The sequence below is a fragment of the Patagioenas fasciata genome, chromosome 4, assembly GCF_037038585.1.
Source record: "Patagioenas fasciata isolate bPatFas1 chromosome 4, bPatFas1.hap1, whole genome shotgun sequence".
Classification (NCBI taxonomy): Eukaryota; Metazoa; Chordata; class Aves; order Columbiformes; family Columbidae; genus Patagioenas; species Patagioenas fasciata.
Window position 1 is genome coordinate 77,230,952 of NC_092523.1, and position 18,589 is coordinate 77,249,540.

The 18,589-nt window shown below is 38.0% G+C and overlaps 1 protein-coding gene across 7 annotated transcripts in view; it reads right to left on the minus strand.

The window, feature by feature from the left end:
* RAP1GDS1 (Rap1 GTPase-GDP dissociation stimulator 1) overlaps positions 1 to 18,589 on the minus strand; it is an 84,609-nt gene that overhangs the window by 20,851 nt on the left and 45,169 nt on the right. For 5 of the 7 annotated variants that reach the window (XM_071808246.1, XM_065836555.2, XM_065836554.2 and 2 more), the window contains 2 exons: positions 16,510 to 16,635; positions 2,297 to 2,443 (listed from right to left, as the gene is read on the minus strand). The exons of 1 other annotated variant lie outside the window; for it this stretch is intronic. In XM_071808246.1, the coding sequence (XP_071664347.1) occupies positions 2,297 to 2,443; positions 16,510 to 16,635 (273 nt within the window). The remainder of the gene's footprint in view (positions 1 to 2,296; positions 2,444 to 16,509; positions 16,636 to 18,589) is intronic. One more of the 7 variants, XM_065836556.2, reaches the window with a different exon arrangement.

Below are 18,589 nucleotides of genomic sequence, written 5' to 3' on the forward strand. Positions count from 1 at the left end.
AAAGCCAATGCAGTGTTTGTTTTCTCCGTGAGTAACATGGGACCAAGCCTTGGCAAGGTAATCCTCAAAATGGTATCTGCTCATCTGTGAGCAGAACTAACTGTCTGATCTGAGCTTTAATGTTTAATAGGTCAGGAAAAACTGCATTTACTCAGCCTATTATCCACCTGATGCTGCAATGCTTGGAAGTATTTGTCTTGGGCTCATATTTGACATTGCTTGTTGTCCTGAAAATTTCCAATGGTCTGCGGGTGATGTTTTTAGAGCAGTTCACAACCATGATCAAATTGTACCCGTGGCTCTTAAAACAAGACTGGCAAGACAGGTAAACTACCTGTCCTGGGACAAAAAGAGCCAAAAGGTCTGTTCTCGTGGACACCATCAACTAGGTGGGGAAGATGAGGGTCTGGAGACCCCCCAGCATCGCTGCTGGATGTCGTGGTCTCACTTCTGACATTGCTTCAATGGCTCCTGTTGAATATTGCATCAGTTTGTGGGTTTGTGCAAGATGAACGATGTCACCTGGCAAGGGAAAGAGCAGCCAGCGAATCCTCCTTGTTGTCACTGAACCGCACAACTGCTTTATTGATTGCACCGGAATAAGCTATCTTCCTAGATGGAACGAGTCATTTATTCAATGTTCATAACAGCTAAACAGTTCAGAAGCTGCTTGTTTGGGAGATTTATCTCATAATTAGTTTTCCTGAGGAAAAGCTGCTGGGAGCTTGGGCACTGAAGTAAAACTGACAAGGTATCTCCACACAGTGCTTTGGGACTGGCCTGTCTTCACCCACCCAATATCCTGGATGCTCATTAGTCTTAATTAACCCAGAGAATTCTGTTAGTTTAAAGAAGAAAAGAATAAAGAATATCTATTTGCTCCAAATATTTTAACAAATAAGGAAAATACAGAGTTAACGCCATGAAATGTAATAAAATGTGACATTCACGCAGACATCAAGCAAAACAGTTCCTGAAAACTCTATGAAATAAAGGAACTAGAAAGTTGCTATTTGGAGAAGAAGAAAGTAGTGCTGTGAACAAGTGTTGCTGGATAATACTAGGAAAGGAGGAGAAAAAAAGAATGTCAGAACAAGAGATAAGACACACAACAGTGATATTTGGAGATGAATAAGTAACACTAAGCTGAGAGCTCCAGAGAGATGGCACAGAAAACACACAAGGAAACAATACGAGAAGAGATGATAAAGCAGGTTGAAAATTTATGCAGAAGAGGGGAAAGAAAAAGAAAAGAAGAAAAACAAAGCCTATGGACCATCCTGAAAAGCAGAAGAGTTTTGGGGACAGGGGTTTGGAAAGTGAGTTACAGAAAGCGATAATGTGAAGGAAATGGTGAGCAGCTAATAAGCTATTTCTTCCTAAGATAAAACTCTACAATTCAGGAAACGGGTGTGATTGAAGAAACGGTGTGATTAGCAAACTCCATCTGCAGTCTGCGCCATTACCCGTCAAGAGAACGGTCTCTATCTAGCTTTTCTCATTTATCCCCATTTTCTTAGAGATTCAGATTTTGAAAAACTTGGAAACGTGTGAACGCTGTATAATCTGCTTTGGCACATTACCACGCTTGCGTGCAGAAGCAAGCCAGCTACTAAAATAGCAGTATGTTTGTACAACTAGCGTAGAACACTATTTTTTTACCCTCCCTGATCAAGGATTTCTCATTTAATATACTATCTTTTGGTTTTGTCCCAGCCCCATAACATCTCCATTTAATGGCATAAAGAACATAAACTTATAATTTGTAGACACAGTGTTGAATATACATATAAATTATTCCCTATCTATCTTAGAGGAACGTTAACATGGTTTTATATACATTTCACAAGGAGAAAAATGATCAAGGGAAACTGTTTGACATCTATACCTCCAAATCATCAACAGGACAACACTGCATGCCTGCCATAAATTAGTCTCATGGTGTTGTTTGATACTAAAGGAAAAAGAGAGGACTTAATGTAGCCTTCTAGTTTACTTCTGTAAATCTGGTTTTCCCTAAGGTGGATGGTACATCTCCATGTGTTGCTTTTAGACGAAGATGTTGAGTTTAAAACTTCATATAATATGCTAGATGGAATTTCATCAGGGAGTTATCTAATTTTTTGGGAACATAATTTTACTGTACATGTGAACTGAGGTACTTGATCTTTTCAGAATAACTTAGTGTCAGTATCCACAATGTTAAACCTACAGTTGACTTTAACTTTTCTCTCTTTTCTTTTTTGCTGAGGTTGTTCTCCTGGTAGACATAAAGCAAATTGTCAGTGTTGTTTACCATTCTCATTGCTATAGTTCATCAGCATGCCACAAAAGACAGTCAAGAGCTTCTCACTGGCTGGATCTGTTTTACTGCACAGTGACCTTATGTGGTCTACTACAATATGTGCACCACCTGCATGGTCAACTGCATTCCTGCCCTCATCTGTAAAACAAAGAGTTACATTAAAAAAAAAAATGAATCCAAACCCCACGGTAGAGTCCCGAACATAACAATAATCATACAAAACAAAGGTTTTAAACAGTGTAAAATCATTCCTCCAATGTTGTCAAATTCATCTAAAGAGAGATGCTTGAGGGCCAGCTTTGAGAGCAACAGAGCTGGGAAAGGGAAAACACCTACAACAAAAGGGATTAACCACCCGGCACTAATACCTTTGTAAAGAAGTTCAGTGTTTGAGGCAGAGCCGCTGGAGCCAATAAATAATATTTGGGAGTTACGTTGGGTTTTGCCAGAGGGAGGTTCTGAGCACTACACAAAGCCTAATCCATCCATCCTCGTGGATTAGGTAAATTACTCTTGCTTTTCCACATATTGAGAAATTTAAAGACAGAAGACAAATTGCTTATGTTACTTAAAAACAAAACGAGGAATAAAATGGCCACAGCAGACAGAGGTTCTGGTTTGCAGTCACAAACTCTGCTCGTGCACTCGCTGCCACACAGCGTGTTCTTCGTACTTCTAGACCTGAAATTTAATACCACTATCAAATCGCTCTGCATCTATAATAGATTCCAATGTTCCGAGGTTTTGTAAATAACACATCATAATCTTTGTATGGAACTCCTCCTGTATAACAAATTGGATTTGTTGCATCAGTGTAGGTATAAAGGAAAAATTGGCCTTCTATTACAGTAATCGACAATGCTGCTTCCGTTCCCAGCAGGCAATCAGCAACAGCCAATAACCTAAATTCCAGGGCTTCCAAAAGGAGAGACTTCCAAGTGAGTTACAGTTGAAATCAACTAAAATCTGGATGAAAACAAAACCTTGGTATGAAAAATCACTGTAGTTCTGCAAAATGAGAATAAAACCCTGTCCTCTCCTCAACTTCTTAATGGCTCCACAGGAAATCTCCTCTTTCCCTTTTTATTCACTACTGTCATCACTCCTCATCGTTCTCGGATGTCAAGTCACCAAGTTTTCCTTATTCTGCAACATATTCCATACGAAAACCAAAGTTGTCCACATTTATAATATGATCTTCCCCTATAAAGTGTTACAGAGCTCTGGGAAAAAGAAGTTTCTAAATCTTCCAATTCTTGTTAATGCTATTTATGAGGCATGTATTAACATACTCCTTGCATAGTATATATCTATATAAAAGGGTTATAAGTATTGTATATAGAACTACACTATATATATTTATAAACATAAACATATATATTTATATATATATATATGAGGGGTGTGTATATAGGGACTTGAAATAGTTTGCTGAGTGAAGCTGAAAGAGGAAGGGTAATTCTTGGTGAATGTTAACTATGCTATTTATTACCAAAGTAATAAGTGTTTTTCAGGATAATTGAGATACGTGCACCAGAGGAAAAAGCATCACTGCCATTGCTGACTCCACCTTGGACGTGATCAGGTATCAGGGAACTGTGTCACTGCAGGTATGTAGATTCCATTTGGAAAAACAGGAAACTGCATCCTGTTTTATGTATCCTCTTCTGGTATTTTTTATTACCAAAGCTATGCAACTACATGATTCTGTATTTGACACCTGTTTTGTGAGTCAAAAAGTTTTTGTGTGCAAAATGAAACTGAACCGCTTATTCTGGATCAGATGTGAGTGTGATCCTCAAGTTATTATAACGTAATTGAAATCAACAAACTAAACCTGTGATAAAATTAAGCTTGACATAAGAATCAGGCATCAAGCTTGTTCACATGTCTTTATATATGGAACAGCATATAAAATATGGAAGCAAAGAATATTATTAATGTGGAGGTGGGTGAGGGTTTGGAAGGAGGAGTTTAAAAAACCAAAAAACACAAGCCAAGTTCCTTACCTGGATGGAATTTGGCACAACTCCACTGAAAATAATGGTAATATGTTGCAACAAATGAAAACCTAAGTTACACATCAAAATGTGCTGTATCCTTAAGTAGGTAGTAATCTCTCACTTCAAATACATAGCAAAATTCTAGAGCTCACCCTGCGTAGCTGCTTCTCAGCCCTCAGCAGCAGGGTGAACAGACCTGGGCTCCTGCTATGATTAGGATCTCATGGTGCTGCCTCCTTATCCCCAAGAGGATTAACTCAGCTCATTAGTTCAGGGCCACAAAGAATCCCGCACCAGATGTAGGAGGCAAATTCTGAAGGTCCTGACTACCCAATGCAAGCTCAGGCTGTGACACTTCCTTGCATCCCCAAGCAAAAAGCATATTTGTGACTCAGAATGCTCCATGTACTTATTATTACCCACTCGCTTCTCCCTGCTCTGTCGCTAAGAAACAGATTTTGCACACAAGAATACTCACCAAACTCCAAATCATTTACAGTCAAAACAAGACCGCAGCATCTTGCTGTGTCTTGTTCTCAATCCAGCTATTACCTTGCAGTTCAGCAGCTCTCTGAACTCCCACACTTCTTGTGCTTCCAGCCTCCCAGACGCTGTGTTGAAATTTTTTCCTGTGACCTTTTTAAATAAACATTTGCTATTCCTAAGAGATCGGTGATTGAACAGTTTAATGAGCGCATTCACATTTCTGCTTAAAAATGCTTCACTGCAGCTCACAAAGGGCAATGCTGTTGTATAGCTTATTTTTTTAAGTACACGCAATACTGTTTAAAGATGCTAGAATTATAACAACCCAAGAGACCAGAGGGTGGGGTTTTTCCTACAAAAAGATTTATTACAGAATGAGTTGTTACTTCCACAATGTTCTTTAGCCCAATGCGACGTAACCATCTCTAAGAATTAGTATGGCGTCTTTTTCTATCCTGAGTTGCTTACAGGAGTTTAATGCAAAAATTGATTTTCTTGTGGATTGTCAAATGACTGTGACTGCTCTCATTCCCCCTTACAGTGGTACAGACGCCCATCCCCAGGGCCACCTGGTGATCTCAAGACAAGCCAACATCATGGTCTCAAGTGTTCTGGCTTTGACCACACGTGCAGTGAGTAGAAATGAACTGGTGTCCCTCACTCGGTGACCATTAGGCCAGCAGTATGTTCCTGCCTAGGGGACAAACACTGTCTTGACTGAAGGGTGCGGTGAATTGGGACAGCGAAGCGCTCCTTGCTTAAGTGACCACAGGGCAGCCCAACATTGTTCTTGTCTTGATCGGAGAGTGAGCTGGGACAATCAGGTGGCCCCTGATTGCACCTCAACTCTTCCCAACTGGGTCATTGTCCAATCTGGGAAGTACCAGGTGAGCCTGAGGTGAGTTGTGGACAACTACTGACCGAAGTAAATTATCTTATGACCCTATAAATAGCGATTCTCAAGTGAGACCCCATGAGCTGTGACCCAGGATCTCCCTGACTGGGACACCTTCAAGGCCAATTTCATAAAATTCAACAATCATCTACTGATGAAGTCATAAAGATCAAAAAGCCTAATTCTGCATGGTTTTGATGTTTGTCTGCTGATGGATGTCAACACATAAAAGTGAGTAATTGATCAAGATGATGAAAGGGGAACGTTAATCGTAGCTTAACCTCCACCTGTGTGCGTGCGTGCAATTTGATTTTAGAACTCTTTTTTTCCCTGTTTGTGTACACATGTATTTTAATTTACCTTTTTTTGTGTTTTAATTAAGAAAACCCTGCTCTAAGTTTACCATGAACCTTGACATTTATGAATCTTTAAATAAGCTGCTATTTTGATTGATTACAATGAATTTCATTGAATCACTCTATTAAATTGGTGACTGATTAAGTGCTATTAGTAATTATACAACCTGACCTTGTAATTTACCACAAAGTATTAATAAATCCTAAATTGCTGCTAAATCAAATCTGTGTAAAAAAATTCCATCCGCAACACTCCTATGAACAGAGGAGATGAACATTATTTAGCGCATGTGATTGGAAGGTTTTTAAATGCAGCATTTAGAGTGGTTTCAATTTGCTTTTCCCAAGGTGTGTTTGCATAATTTTCCCTTCAGTTTTCTTTCCCAGTTTACTAAACCCTAAATTAAACCACTTGGGCACAAAAGGTTAACAGGAAAAAACAACTAAAGTGACAGTTTGAAGTATAGAACCAATGTAAAGCATAAGCTATACACAGTCAATGAGTTATTTCTAAAACACATGCACCAATACTTTGATTTTTGCCACCGTTATTATTTCTGGACAGATAGTTACGTCAGACAAAGGGCTGTGCTGTTGTATGGGCAGATACCCGAAAATATCTTTGCAAATAGCTGACCCAGTGATCTTCAATGTAAACCTTATATTAGCTTTGTTGTTTTCATACTGGACCCTTTTTAATATAAAACTTGAGCTCTGCCAATCCAAGTGACATTTAAAGAAGCAGATGTGTCTCATACAGATGGGGACAAAACCATTTCTTATTAATGTTCTATTTGGATATAGACCTGTGTCTCCTCAAGGTCAAAACAGCACAGTTTCAGACAGTTGTAAAAACTCACGTTTTACCCAATTTCTAATTAAGCTTTAAAATATACTGGTCCAGTTTCTCCATTATTTCAAACTTTTCTCTTTGTCATCTCTAATATTTAAGCCACAGTTTAGAAATAATTTGTCCTTCAGAAATGATCGTGGTCCTGCAAAGATGCACATTGTTATTTGAATGTGTATATGGTGAGTAAACCCACAGGCTGATGAAAATAAGGTAGGCGTCTATGATGCTGGTGATGATAGCATCACAGCTAATTAAATAATGACTAAGTAAAAGCATAGAAAATTATGTTCAAATAGTGATGTACTGAATGGCTGTTTGAAAGCTTGGCCATTTTTCTCATAAAAAAAGGTGAGTTCTGAACACTGTGTATTATCTTTGCCTATCAAATCTTTACATCATGATGGCCACAGTGCCACTGCTTTCCAAACAGTTCTTTAGTGAGTCTTTGTTACTATATCTTCATTCTGATGTGAATTTTGTGTTTCGCAATACCATTTCATATGTAATGATATTTTTTGGTAGGGGTCCTGTACTGGTTTGCGGACTCAAAATGCAGAAAATAGATCTAACCTTTAAAAAGCACCAGAAATCACAAGTTACCATGTTATTGCAATGTTTATAATATATGTAGGCTTTAAAAATACACCAATTTCTCAGAAAATCAGCTTGAAAACTATTTGACAGCATTTCTTCAGAACAATCTTTTGGGCTTCTAATTTCAGATTTGTGCTTTGAAATGTTACAGGTTTGTCTTGCAAATGGAAACCTGTTCTACAAAAGTTAATTGATGTAACTAATTGCACTGGTACGAATGGTGCAGCTCAGTGAAGGAAGGAACAATTCATATGATCAAGGTCTCTGATTTGTGTGAGCCAAGCTGCCAGGACAGCAGCTTTTGGTGACATGGAAAAAAATACGGTGTTTCTTTTAAAATTCCTATACTCTGCAATTGGGTCTAATGATCAAATCATTTAAAGAAAATAGCAAGAGAAAATATTAAAAGCCACTATTAAATGGTAGGGGCAAAACCTTACCTAGTGTAAACCACATTATCTATGTAGACATAAGGAAAAACTTTGCTACTTATACACTGGGAATTTACATTTTTCAGACAGGAAAAACTAAAAGATGAAAATGAAATGCAATGCTGTCATTCTGTTTTAATACTTGACCCTATTTTTTTATCTTGAATCCGTTTGTGTGTGCTTTTAAATCGCTGGATTCTGGACCCCGTCAATTCTGCACGACTACAAACTACAACCCTGTTGCACAACAGAGAGCAGCATGGCATTAATTTTATGTTCAAGGAAAGAAAGCTTCACGTAATTATATTGCCCTGTTATTGTTTGCTGTGTTTTCTACGTCTTCTGTGCACTTGCACTTCATGTTTTAATAATTTCAAAGATGTTTTCTAGGATTGCTCTATCTTGAAGTGAAATTTCCTTTGATTCCTTCAGGAATTACAAGACTCTGATTACCAGAAGTACAGTTTTATTTGCTTGTTGTTTAAAAATCCATCAATATAGCCTTAAAGTTTTTGCTTTATGAAGAAAAATGATCTTGAATTAGTCATGATTGCTTCAGAGAGAAACAGAATAGTCTTGTCATCAATTCATCTTAAATCTTAACTCTCCTCAGCCCTAACTCCAGTTGCATTGGGGTACTGTCTCAGAAGTTATTCTTTTAGAAAGTATTGCTAAAATAGTAAATATGTAAAGAGTAAACTAGAAATGCTAACAGAATGCTGTCTTTTAATATAGCGCCTTCAAGGACTGAAAATACGTACCATTGATGTTTTTGGATAAAACTGTTGCCAGTGTATCTGCTGGCTAACAACAGCTGATGCAGCAGCGAACTGGCCCTCTCATGCAACTGGTTTATTCTAACAAATACAATTTAAAAATGTATCCAAATTGAGATCTAGAGGTGGTTTTGGTAGACTCCTAATCATACGTCCAATGTGTGGACCATAGGTTATCAATGCCAACAAGCGCTAATCTCACTTATGAGTATTGTGGGATTAATCTCCAGTCAGGACTTTGGGGTAATGGTTGAAGGAATGGGTAAATGCGCCAGTATCGCAATCTCCCTAATGTTATGCTGAGGCAGCAGTCAAACGCGAGCCAGATTCAACTCCACAATTTAATTAATATAAAATTTGCTTATTTTTCATATTCCTTTTATGTCAGATAAACAGAGAAAAATGATGTGTTTCTGATTTCAGAGTAAAGAATAGTGATGAGTTGATTGTCCAAGACTTAATAGTTCACTTCCAGTCAAACACTACTAGGGAACCTGAGATTTCAATATAAAGGCAGAAATGTTTTTATTAGCAACAAGACATAAAATACTACTAGCCACAGTATTGGCAGGTGATTTGTTCTGGATTCCAAGGAGATTTGAGTTTGAAGGTGTAAGAATTTCCACTACTGAATTCTATTTGAAAATTAACCAACAAAAAAGTTCTATTAGGTTTATAAAAGTCAGGTAAAAGCCTTCAAGGTTGAATGTAGCACTTCCCTCTGCCTTCTTTTTCATGTGCAATATGATTACAGCAGATTCATGGTTGATTTTTTTATCTCTGTGCAACTCCTTAGTAATTCCATTGCAGTCAAACAAATTACTCTAGGGTTATGCGAGCATAAGTCAGAGCTGAAGCCAGCCTGTGCTCGTTATGCCATAGAGCATGAAATAAATTACGAAATCCAATTATACAGGAAAACATCAGGCAGTTTTTCTACACTGGTAAATAGGCATTTATAGCATCTAATGCTATTAACAGATGGAGCAAGAGGACTTGGCCTTCCAAGCAACTCCAAGCTTGTTGGTGCGTGGCCTGCACGGAGGAGCTGACCTGTAGCAGCCTGAGAAAGACCAGCAAAGTGTTTTATTTTAGGAAATATTTTACCCCTTTAAAGGAGGGAACCCACCCGTTTGACTGGAGAGCACCCAGCAATGCAGCCCAAGGGACAAGATGGCGCCAAGATGCGGCTGATGATGAACTGGACACTGTCTCAGGTAAGTGCTTTACTTAACTCTTTCCTTACCGTCTTTTATCAAATACTTAGGCTGCAACTTCCTCTGGTGTGCACGGTCTCTTGATCATAATACTCTTTGTATGCTAATATAAAAACCCTCTGACTAAACAGACTCCTGGTCCCCTGGCTGAAACATTCAAGGGCTTCACTGTCATAAGGAACAGATTTTACTAACATACTTCTTTGCCAGTAACGTCCAATTTCTGTTTCTGAGAGTCGCCCGGTATTCCTTAAATACAAATGCAACAAAAGTAACTGAATTTTGGGTGGTTTGCATGTTGTTCATTAACTCCATGCTGTCATTGCACTTGTATGCAATGCTATACAAAACCAGATGCCTGTGTAGCTATCACATAAGTAGAAAGCTTGGCCCGTGCACTATATGTATAGTGCACACAGTGTTGCAAAAACCCGCAGAAATGGATCTGAGAGCACAATAAAATTATATTCTACATTATTAAGAAGCTATGATTATATAATTAGACTGTATTAAAACACAAAGTTAAAAGGAGAAGAATGATGGCTGCAAGATTAACAACAAAAAATCATAAACACTTCGCAATTATGCATAAGCAACGCTTAGCAAGATGCTAACATTCTTCTGTTTTCCAATGTAATTCAGTTGATGTTCTCTACTATTGCTGATTTAGTGACAGTTGATATTTCTAGTCACATAATGCCTGCTTTTCTAAATAAAGCAGAATAAGCTTTGGCCATGTCTGGATACTTGACTAACAAGCTTTGTTTTCTGAGGGGCTTGAAAGCAACAGCATGTAACTCTGCTGTTACCTAAAAATATGAACAATTTCAAAGTGAAAAGAAGACATGTAAAGAGAGGTTGAATTGAAAGGAAAAGAGTTACCTATCTTGTGTTGTTCACTTATTGTTACTGAAATGCTAAGAGTTTTTCTTCCTGATGAGGAATTTTTTTAGTCTTCATAAATACCAGGGGAATGCCAAGTTCTTGCCTTTCCTGCTTTGTCAGGCTTTGAAGTGTGATGAAATAGCTCAGTCCTTAACCAAAATTTGCATCCTTAACCTGCTTTTGGAGTGGCAGCAAGATCTGGTAAATAAAGCAGGATTTCTTTCAAAGTCTGCTCACAACCCTTTAAGACCCTGGAAACACCTTCCATCTCTTATTTATTTGAATTTCCTTGTTGCCTGTAGCTTCTGTTTCGACTGTAAATTAAGCAGGTGTTTCTGAGCAATACACACACTTTACAGGCTGTGAATGAAGTGCTGGAGGGAAAGGAAGGAATCAGAAGAAATTGGCTTTGTTTCAGGGGTTTTCTTTGGTACATGTACTGACAGAATTCTCATCTACTTAGTTTGCTTATTCAAATAATTTTACTAGGAAAAAAAAAAGGAGGAAAAATATTTGCACTGCAGAAAACAAGCAGGACCTATTATACCTATACTCTTTAAAACAAACAGAAAATCAGGCCTCATTCATTCGTCTTAAAGCAAGGAAAAGTTGCAAAACATTGGCAATTTTTTCTTCCCCCCCCACCATGTGGACTTCTGTAAATCTTTGGCTTAAGTCATGAGAATTTTTCCACTTGTTTCAATAGAGTTAACATTTAGAATGTAAATTTTAAAAAGAGTAATAGCCTGAGAGTGAGAATTCATGTTTTTCATATCGCCTCTCGAATGGTTCTTTCTGATGCTCTAGGAAGATTTCCTCATTCTGATTCCATTTAGGCCAGCTATAAAATAATTAGAATGATATGGTTTAACAGCTTCCTAAGAACATTCATGATTAATTACTGATAAGTACTAAATATTCCTGTGAAAGTATGTGTTGGCATGCATATGGTATGCTCAGTTCCTAGCTGATGCAATACTTGTGCTGCAGAGAAAAATACTGCATTATCAAGGACTTCTAACTTAAAAATGCTATCATTTGCTAAGTGTCTGTCATTCCTTAGAGAGGGCAGATCTTAAGGTAAAACTGTATTGTTGTACAATTAAAAATTAGAATTTTAATTCCCTGTAAGCTGTTCTAAACAATCAGTTTTCAAGCAACAAATGAAAGCCTCTGGTCTCAATTTCACAATATTGCTTGGGAACCAGCTGAGTAGGTGGGATTTGCATTTGGTAGGACAGTACAATGAAAAGTGAAAGACTGTGGTAAGATGCATGAATCAGGGTGACCTTCAGAAAATGGATTAGCCAGCAGTGTGCCATTACCAACACCAGTTGTGTTCTAGGATTCTGCTGGTTTTCCATATGGTACTGAAAAAGGTTATGCCATATTTTGAAGAAAATGGAATTTGACTTCTTTCCAGTATGTTAAATTCTTAAGCATCTGGTTTTCCGCTTTAGATCCTGAAATTAACCTCATCTCTGGAGATGGAGATGTATGTAACTGTACAATTAAGTGTTTTCTTATTTTTGTACTTAGTCTTTCTTAGCAGATCTCTGCAAGAGGTCTGTACATCCTTATGGGAAGGGCAGCTGAGTATACACAATTTATAGCACATATAAGACCTTTTTAACCAGAAGTAGTATAATGTTCATGGTCTGGTGTTCAGGCTGGGATCAAGACAGATCTGGGTCTATGTGAAAGGCCACTGAAAATCCAGCGAGGAGTCTTGCCAACAATACAAGACTGGGTAGATAAAGAAATGTACAGCTTGGGAAATGAGAAAAGGATGCAGTAAATTTCCTGCAGAAAGAGGTAGATAAGCAGCTGTCAGAGGAGCTGGCAGTTTTAGTTTCTTTCCAAATCTATATAGCTGTTTATATCATGAAGTATGGTTGGTGAGAACATGTACCCAGGGTGGTGGTTTCATGAAGGAACCAGGTGGTGGATGGGCACAAAAAGCAATAGCTTTGAGATTCCCCAAGGAGATCTCTAAGCACTAACATTAATACAAATATTATGGAAGAGCAGAATGGGCAATTTTTCATTTCTCTTACAAAGTATATGGTGAGATGATTTCCCTTTGATAACTTTCAGAATATGCAGATGCTTTAACCAGCAAGAAGGAATTATTTTCTAATGGGTAAGAGTCTAATCTCAATCGAAGTCAATCAGCATGACTCTCTCTAGTCTGCATGGCTATTGAATCGCTTCCTTTTATAATTAGCACTTTTACAGTAAAATGATGGCAGCTTCTCCAGTGTGCTTAGTGCTATATAAAAACAAAGGAAAACCGTTTGTCAATCAATTCAAGAGTGAAGTGTGTAGCCAACTACCTGTGGAAAAATTACTGAGATTAAGATAGCATGTGCATCACAAATTTAATGATAAAAAATATTGTGAGGTTATTATCTGCTAAGAAAACGTTTTTTTTAAATGTAGCATCATTTTCCATTAGAATTCTTGGATCTGCTCTGACTTAAGACATTGCTTTTTGTGGCAAGAACCACGTTACGTTAAACATAGAATGGAGGTGAGATCTGCGTGTTGCTTGTGGAACCAAAGTGCAGGGGAAACTTAGAAGAGGTTTGGAGGAGTGTGCTGTTAGTCTGTAATGTCTGCACATCTGTAATGGCCCTAAATGAACAGACATACTAAAGCAACAGCGCTGGGGAGAATGGCACAGGGGGCTGGAAAGAAAGACAGGAGAAAAGCAGCTACAGTTTGAGTCACGGAAAAGGGTGGGGAGGCAGCTAGAATGGTAAATCTGGACAATGTCTAAGAATTTAACCTTGATTATAAGCAAAAAAAACCCCAAAACTGGTGGTTAAAAGGAATGAGTGGGCTAAGAGCTTTGCAGCTAGTATTCTAGTTCAGACAAAACTCTGTCTGTGAGTGAGGAATCTGCTGTCTGGGGATACAGAAATATAAGCAGCTGTACTTGGTACAGGCTGTAGATACAGTGGGAGAGAAAGCAGGAGGGAGAGGAGGAGAGATCACATCTCCATTGCTTTGCTTTGCACTTTCTGCTCTGACGAAAATTTGGGGGCTGAGGTGTATGTAGCATTTACTAGATAAAGCATGCAGAACAATTACAGGCTGTACAGGAACATGCAGTAATGTATCTGTTCTTAAATTGTAGGACAGCACTGAACAGTCTGCGTACTCTGATTAGTTATAATCATTGCTTCTGACTTAAAATTGTTTTGGCTGCCTCAATTATTTCTTTCATCTCTGCATACAAGAAGGAGGGTGGGAGACTACGAGCCTCATCAGTACTAACAAACCTTCCTTCTACTCTGCTTTGCAAATATTATATATGTGCCTGTATTCTTGATGTTCAGAGACTCACATAAATACATGAAAAGGATGCTCTCAAGGCTGCTCGGGATAAATTTGACCTATTTTTTCCTCTTCAAATTTTACGAAATGCATTTAATTCTGTGTATTTTCTTTCATGCTCAAATAGGTGATTCTGTATTATTTTAGGGGGCTAACACGGATGAGCACCCAGACAATAACACTGTGCACGTGTACCTGAAACTTAATAGAGAAGAAAATCTGTCAGTAAGGTCTCTGGCCAGCAAGCGTGGCCATTCAATATGGGCTTGATTTCATCACTTCAGCCAAGCACTCATTTAGGACTTTGAGACCTTCCTTACTACTGCATGTTATATATACATGGGCAGTAGAAGTGAAAAAATGCTCATATATATATATATATATATATAGTAAAATATAGTTAATGATGTATTTCAATTTCCTATATGAGTCCCAATTATCAGAAAGGTAACAGCTGCTTTTTCTCAATTGAAAAGAAAACGACTATAAATACATAACAATTTTGATTAGGACTATTGGCCTCTACAACTTGTGTTAGTTATACTTTAAAGATCTTTATTAGGGAAAAATAATAGTCATAAATGAAAACAAATTTTGTAGTAATAAGCATATTGAAAATATTGGTCCTAAATAAGAATTTAGGATAGGGTACATAACTACATAATCATTATACGTTAAGATAACATAGAAAATAAAGTCAGATAGGGTAGATGTGATAAATAAGCACTTCCTTTCAAATCCAAGATGCTAGTCTTGATTTTTGTGACATTTTGTTACACTTTATTTATTAATCTTCCCCAAATACGCAGGGAAGGTAGTGACTGTCCTCCCACAGGGCACAGCAACACGTGGCGTCCGGAACACACCATCAGTGCCAGCTTTGCTCCATAGAAGTCAACACAAGGTGTGTAATACAGCTTTTCTGTACTGGATAAATCCTGCACCCTCAAAGCCAGCCATAGCCCACTATATCTATATACTACAAAGCTATTTTTATGTGTCCTTCTTGTATTTAATGAAAAAATGTGGGTTGAAAAACAATGATGAAGAGTTATGTAGATTTTACTTATATGAAACAAACCAGTGCCACCTGGGAGTGAGCTTGATATCACATATCACCCTGAAATAAAAGATAGTAAATAAATTATGTTATAGAAAGCTCAACAGCTTCTACTTAAAGTTTCCATGGAGAAGCAGCTGTTCAGTTGATTGGTCACCTTAAAGCAAATCCTGAATGAAACAAGTATTCATTAGCATTGTCAAGCAGTACCTGTCTGTAAATGGAAATGCCAGCATGGAAAATCTGATTAACTTCGTCAGGTCAAAGGCAAAGTAATTTAAAACAATATAACATGTAAATTTCCAAACTAGGATAAAAAAGTAGCAAGGAGAAAGGGTAGTAATAATTCAGGTTTTGCAACAGACAGTATTCAGAACAGCAAAACTTTTACTAAATGCAACATATAGTACAAAGAAAATTTCTTGCCATATAAACTAAGGCACTAAATCTCAAGATAACAAAATGCTTTAACGATTTCATCTCGCTTCCCATCTGCAGACATCCATAGGCTTCTAATTCCTTCATGTGCATAGAAAGATGCTCCTGGCGTCTCTGATTCTGTATCATATTTATCATGCACTGCCTTTTATCAAAATATTTAAAGGAAGGGGCAATGGAGCTGCATTAGCAAAACACTGCAACCACTGCTTTGGTTTTGCCATTGGCACATCCGTGCGTGGGGTCAGCACATGGACTCACAACTGCATTTCAAAACTCAATTGCAGTGCAAAATTCCTTGTGCCCACAAAAAGCTAAAAAACCTCATCAATCTCCCCCTTGCCCCATAACCCCTGACTACCAAAAATGTCAGTGTGGAATCTTGGAGAAACTGATTGGCCACATAAGAACTCTGAGAATCAGCAACATAGCTCAGGCATCATTTCCAATATATACGTAGCTCTGCACAGCTTTGAGACGGGTAGAACATGAATATTCCCTTCTGACTCTGTCTATTCCTTTCTGAGATGTTCTGTTTGAGGAAAAATTAACTGTAAAAATCAGTAGCACCCAGTCTTTGAAAACCTAACTCATTATGTTTGAAAAAAACAAACCTAGAGTCACAAATCTTTTCTATTCTTCTATCCAGTTGTATCACAATATTGAAACTTTTTTTTCACCTTTCTGTCACAAAGAATAACACAAATGTGCCATTCAGTTGTCCCATACAATCAGAAGAGTTGTGTAAATAAATATCAAGAGAAGTGAAAAATGACCCCCCCACCCAGTACACTATGTACAGAACATCAAAACATTCCCCTCCTTCCTACAGGAAGATCTACAAAATACGGCATATTTCAACACTCACGGCTATCGTAGCATATATTGCCCAGGGCACGTCCTGTTTGGAGCAAAATTTCCTGGTCTTTGCAGTTTAACAGCTGCACCAAAGGAGGGACCAGCCCAGCATCCACACACGGGTTCCGCATAAACTCTGCAAATAACGCAAAGCCTGTTAAAGCAAACCGCCTGGTTTCAGCTTCGTCTCTTCTACTTACACCGGCACTGCAACTGGGCCTTTTGTGAGAATAAATGTAGGAACAGATAAGCAATGTAAGGTCTCGTGCAAGTTTCTAGAGAATAAGCCCAGGTCAGGATTTGGGCTTGTGTTCTTTCCATTATTTGTTCATTTAGAAGTGATTAAGAGTATTTAATTGATTTCCATGGAAATTAACTTAACATAGCTCATGTTTTTAGCATCATAAAGAAGCGCAGAAAAGAACAGTGAATTCATATTTTTTTCCACCCCAACAAATTCAACATAAATTAAAATTCCTAAGTAACACAGAAGGTGACTTACAACTCATATTCATACTCTAAAATGGCAAAGTTAATTAGTTTTTGATTTGTTGTGAATTGTAAATTATGTCTATGTTGGCTATGTTGGATCTTCCAAAATCAGTTTACCTTTGTGTTACTTAGTCATTTATGAGGCAGAATGAACCAGAGTGTACAATCCCCATAAAAAGCAATGTGAAAGTTCTTCTGATTCTGGATCAACAGAAACCCTCACGCCAACAACTCAAAGATTTCACACAATGCTTGAGGTACAAATACATCTTTGTATATACTCCCTTTGTTGCACCTGTTACAATGTTCTTTGATGTTTCTGTAGCTGCAAAATCTTGTATCTTTTGTAGTTATTCTGGCAGTATGATTTTTAGCTCAATAAATAATTGTCATAGAGATATGCAATTCTCATGTGATGATAAATGTTGATATATCAGCCAGCAGATGAAGTAGAATCAGCAATATCTATACACTTGCACAGGTGCAACAGCAGGTAGTAGTCAGCAAAACAGACCCAGCTTCCTAAGATATTGTAACATTTTAAAACTGTAGACAGATGCTCTACTGTGATAAATGGTGATGGTAGCCATCGTAATGAATAGAGCAAATATCAGAAAAATCTGTTCTTTAAAATTTGTATTTCTACATCCTTGTAACTTTTTCCCTGTTTCTTTATCACACACTTTCAGCTTCATCTCAATGTCTATTTACTTAATATATTATGTTCCCGCCTCTGTCTCCTCTGTCCTCTCAGCCTCTTCCTCTCTTAACTACCTATAAAATGGTAACTACAAGTATATTTGCAGGTGATACTACACAGAAGTGATGGAAGAAAGAGAAGGTAAGCAAGAACAGAGGCATTTAGGTTTCCACTAACCCGGTGGGGAAATGAAGCAGATCCTTTGAAGGAAACAGTGAAGAATTGCTTAAGAAGTCTGGAGGAGACACACTGAGGACAGAGTAACAAACCAAAGGAGGACAAGATTTCAAAGGAGAGATGTAATGGTGTTATACTATTACAGATTGTGAAGATGACGTCCTTATTCCTACACCTGGCAAAGAAGAGGAGACGAAAGAGCCCAGAAGAGAGTTTAAAAGGTCCACAGTGGGGAAACTCCGTGTAGTAAGTGCACTCGAACCTTTAGTATGCTCACAGTTGAAAGAGAAATGGCCATAGCTGGAGGCACAAGAGTGACTAAAGGGAGTTTTTTGTGTTTGGATGTTTAAAACAGGAGAGACTAACAGGAGCTCACGGAGGGAGGAGGAGGAGTTGATGTGACCAGATGTGTGTGTGTGTAGGACCAAATGAGGGGAACGGGAAAGGAAAACAAGAATTGGGGATGAAAAAGATGCTCTTTTATCAGTAATGCCCAGATTCAGAGGCACTACTCTCCGTCCTGCCAAGTGCTGCATGGCATGACCATAGGGAAATCAGTGCAGTTGCCTGGGTTTAATGCCTACTATCTGTAGGATGTTGATAACACACATTTCTCAAAGTGCCCTGAAGCTTGGTCAAAAAAGGTGCAATACGAGAGTGAAACTCTTGTATTCTCACGTAAGAGGACAAAGAAAACAACAGAAGTCAAATGAGGTCTTCC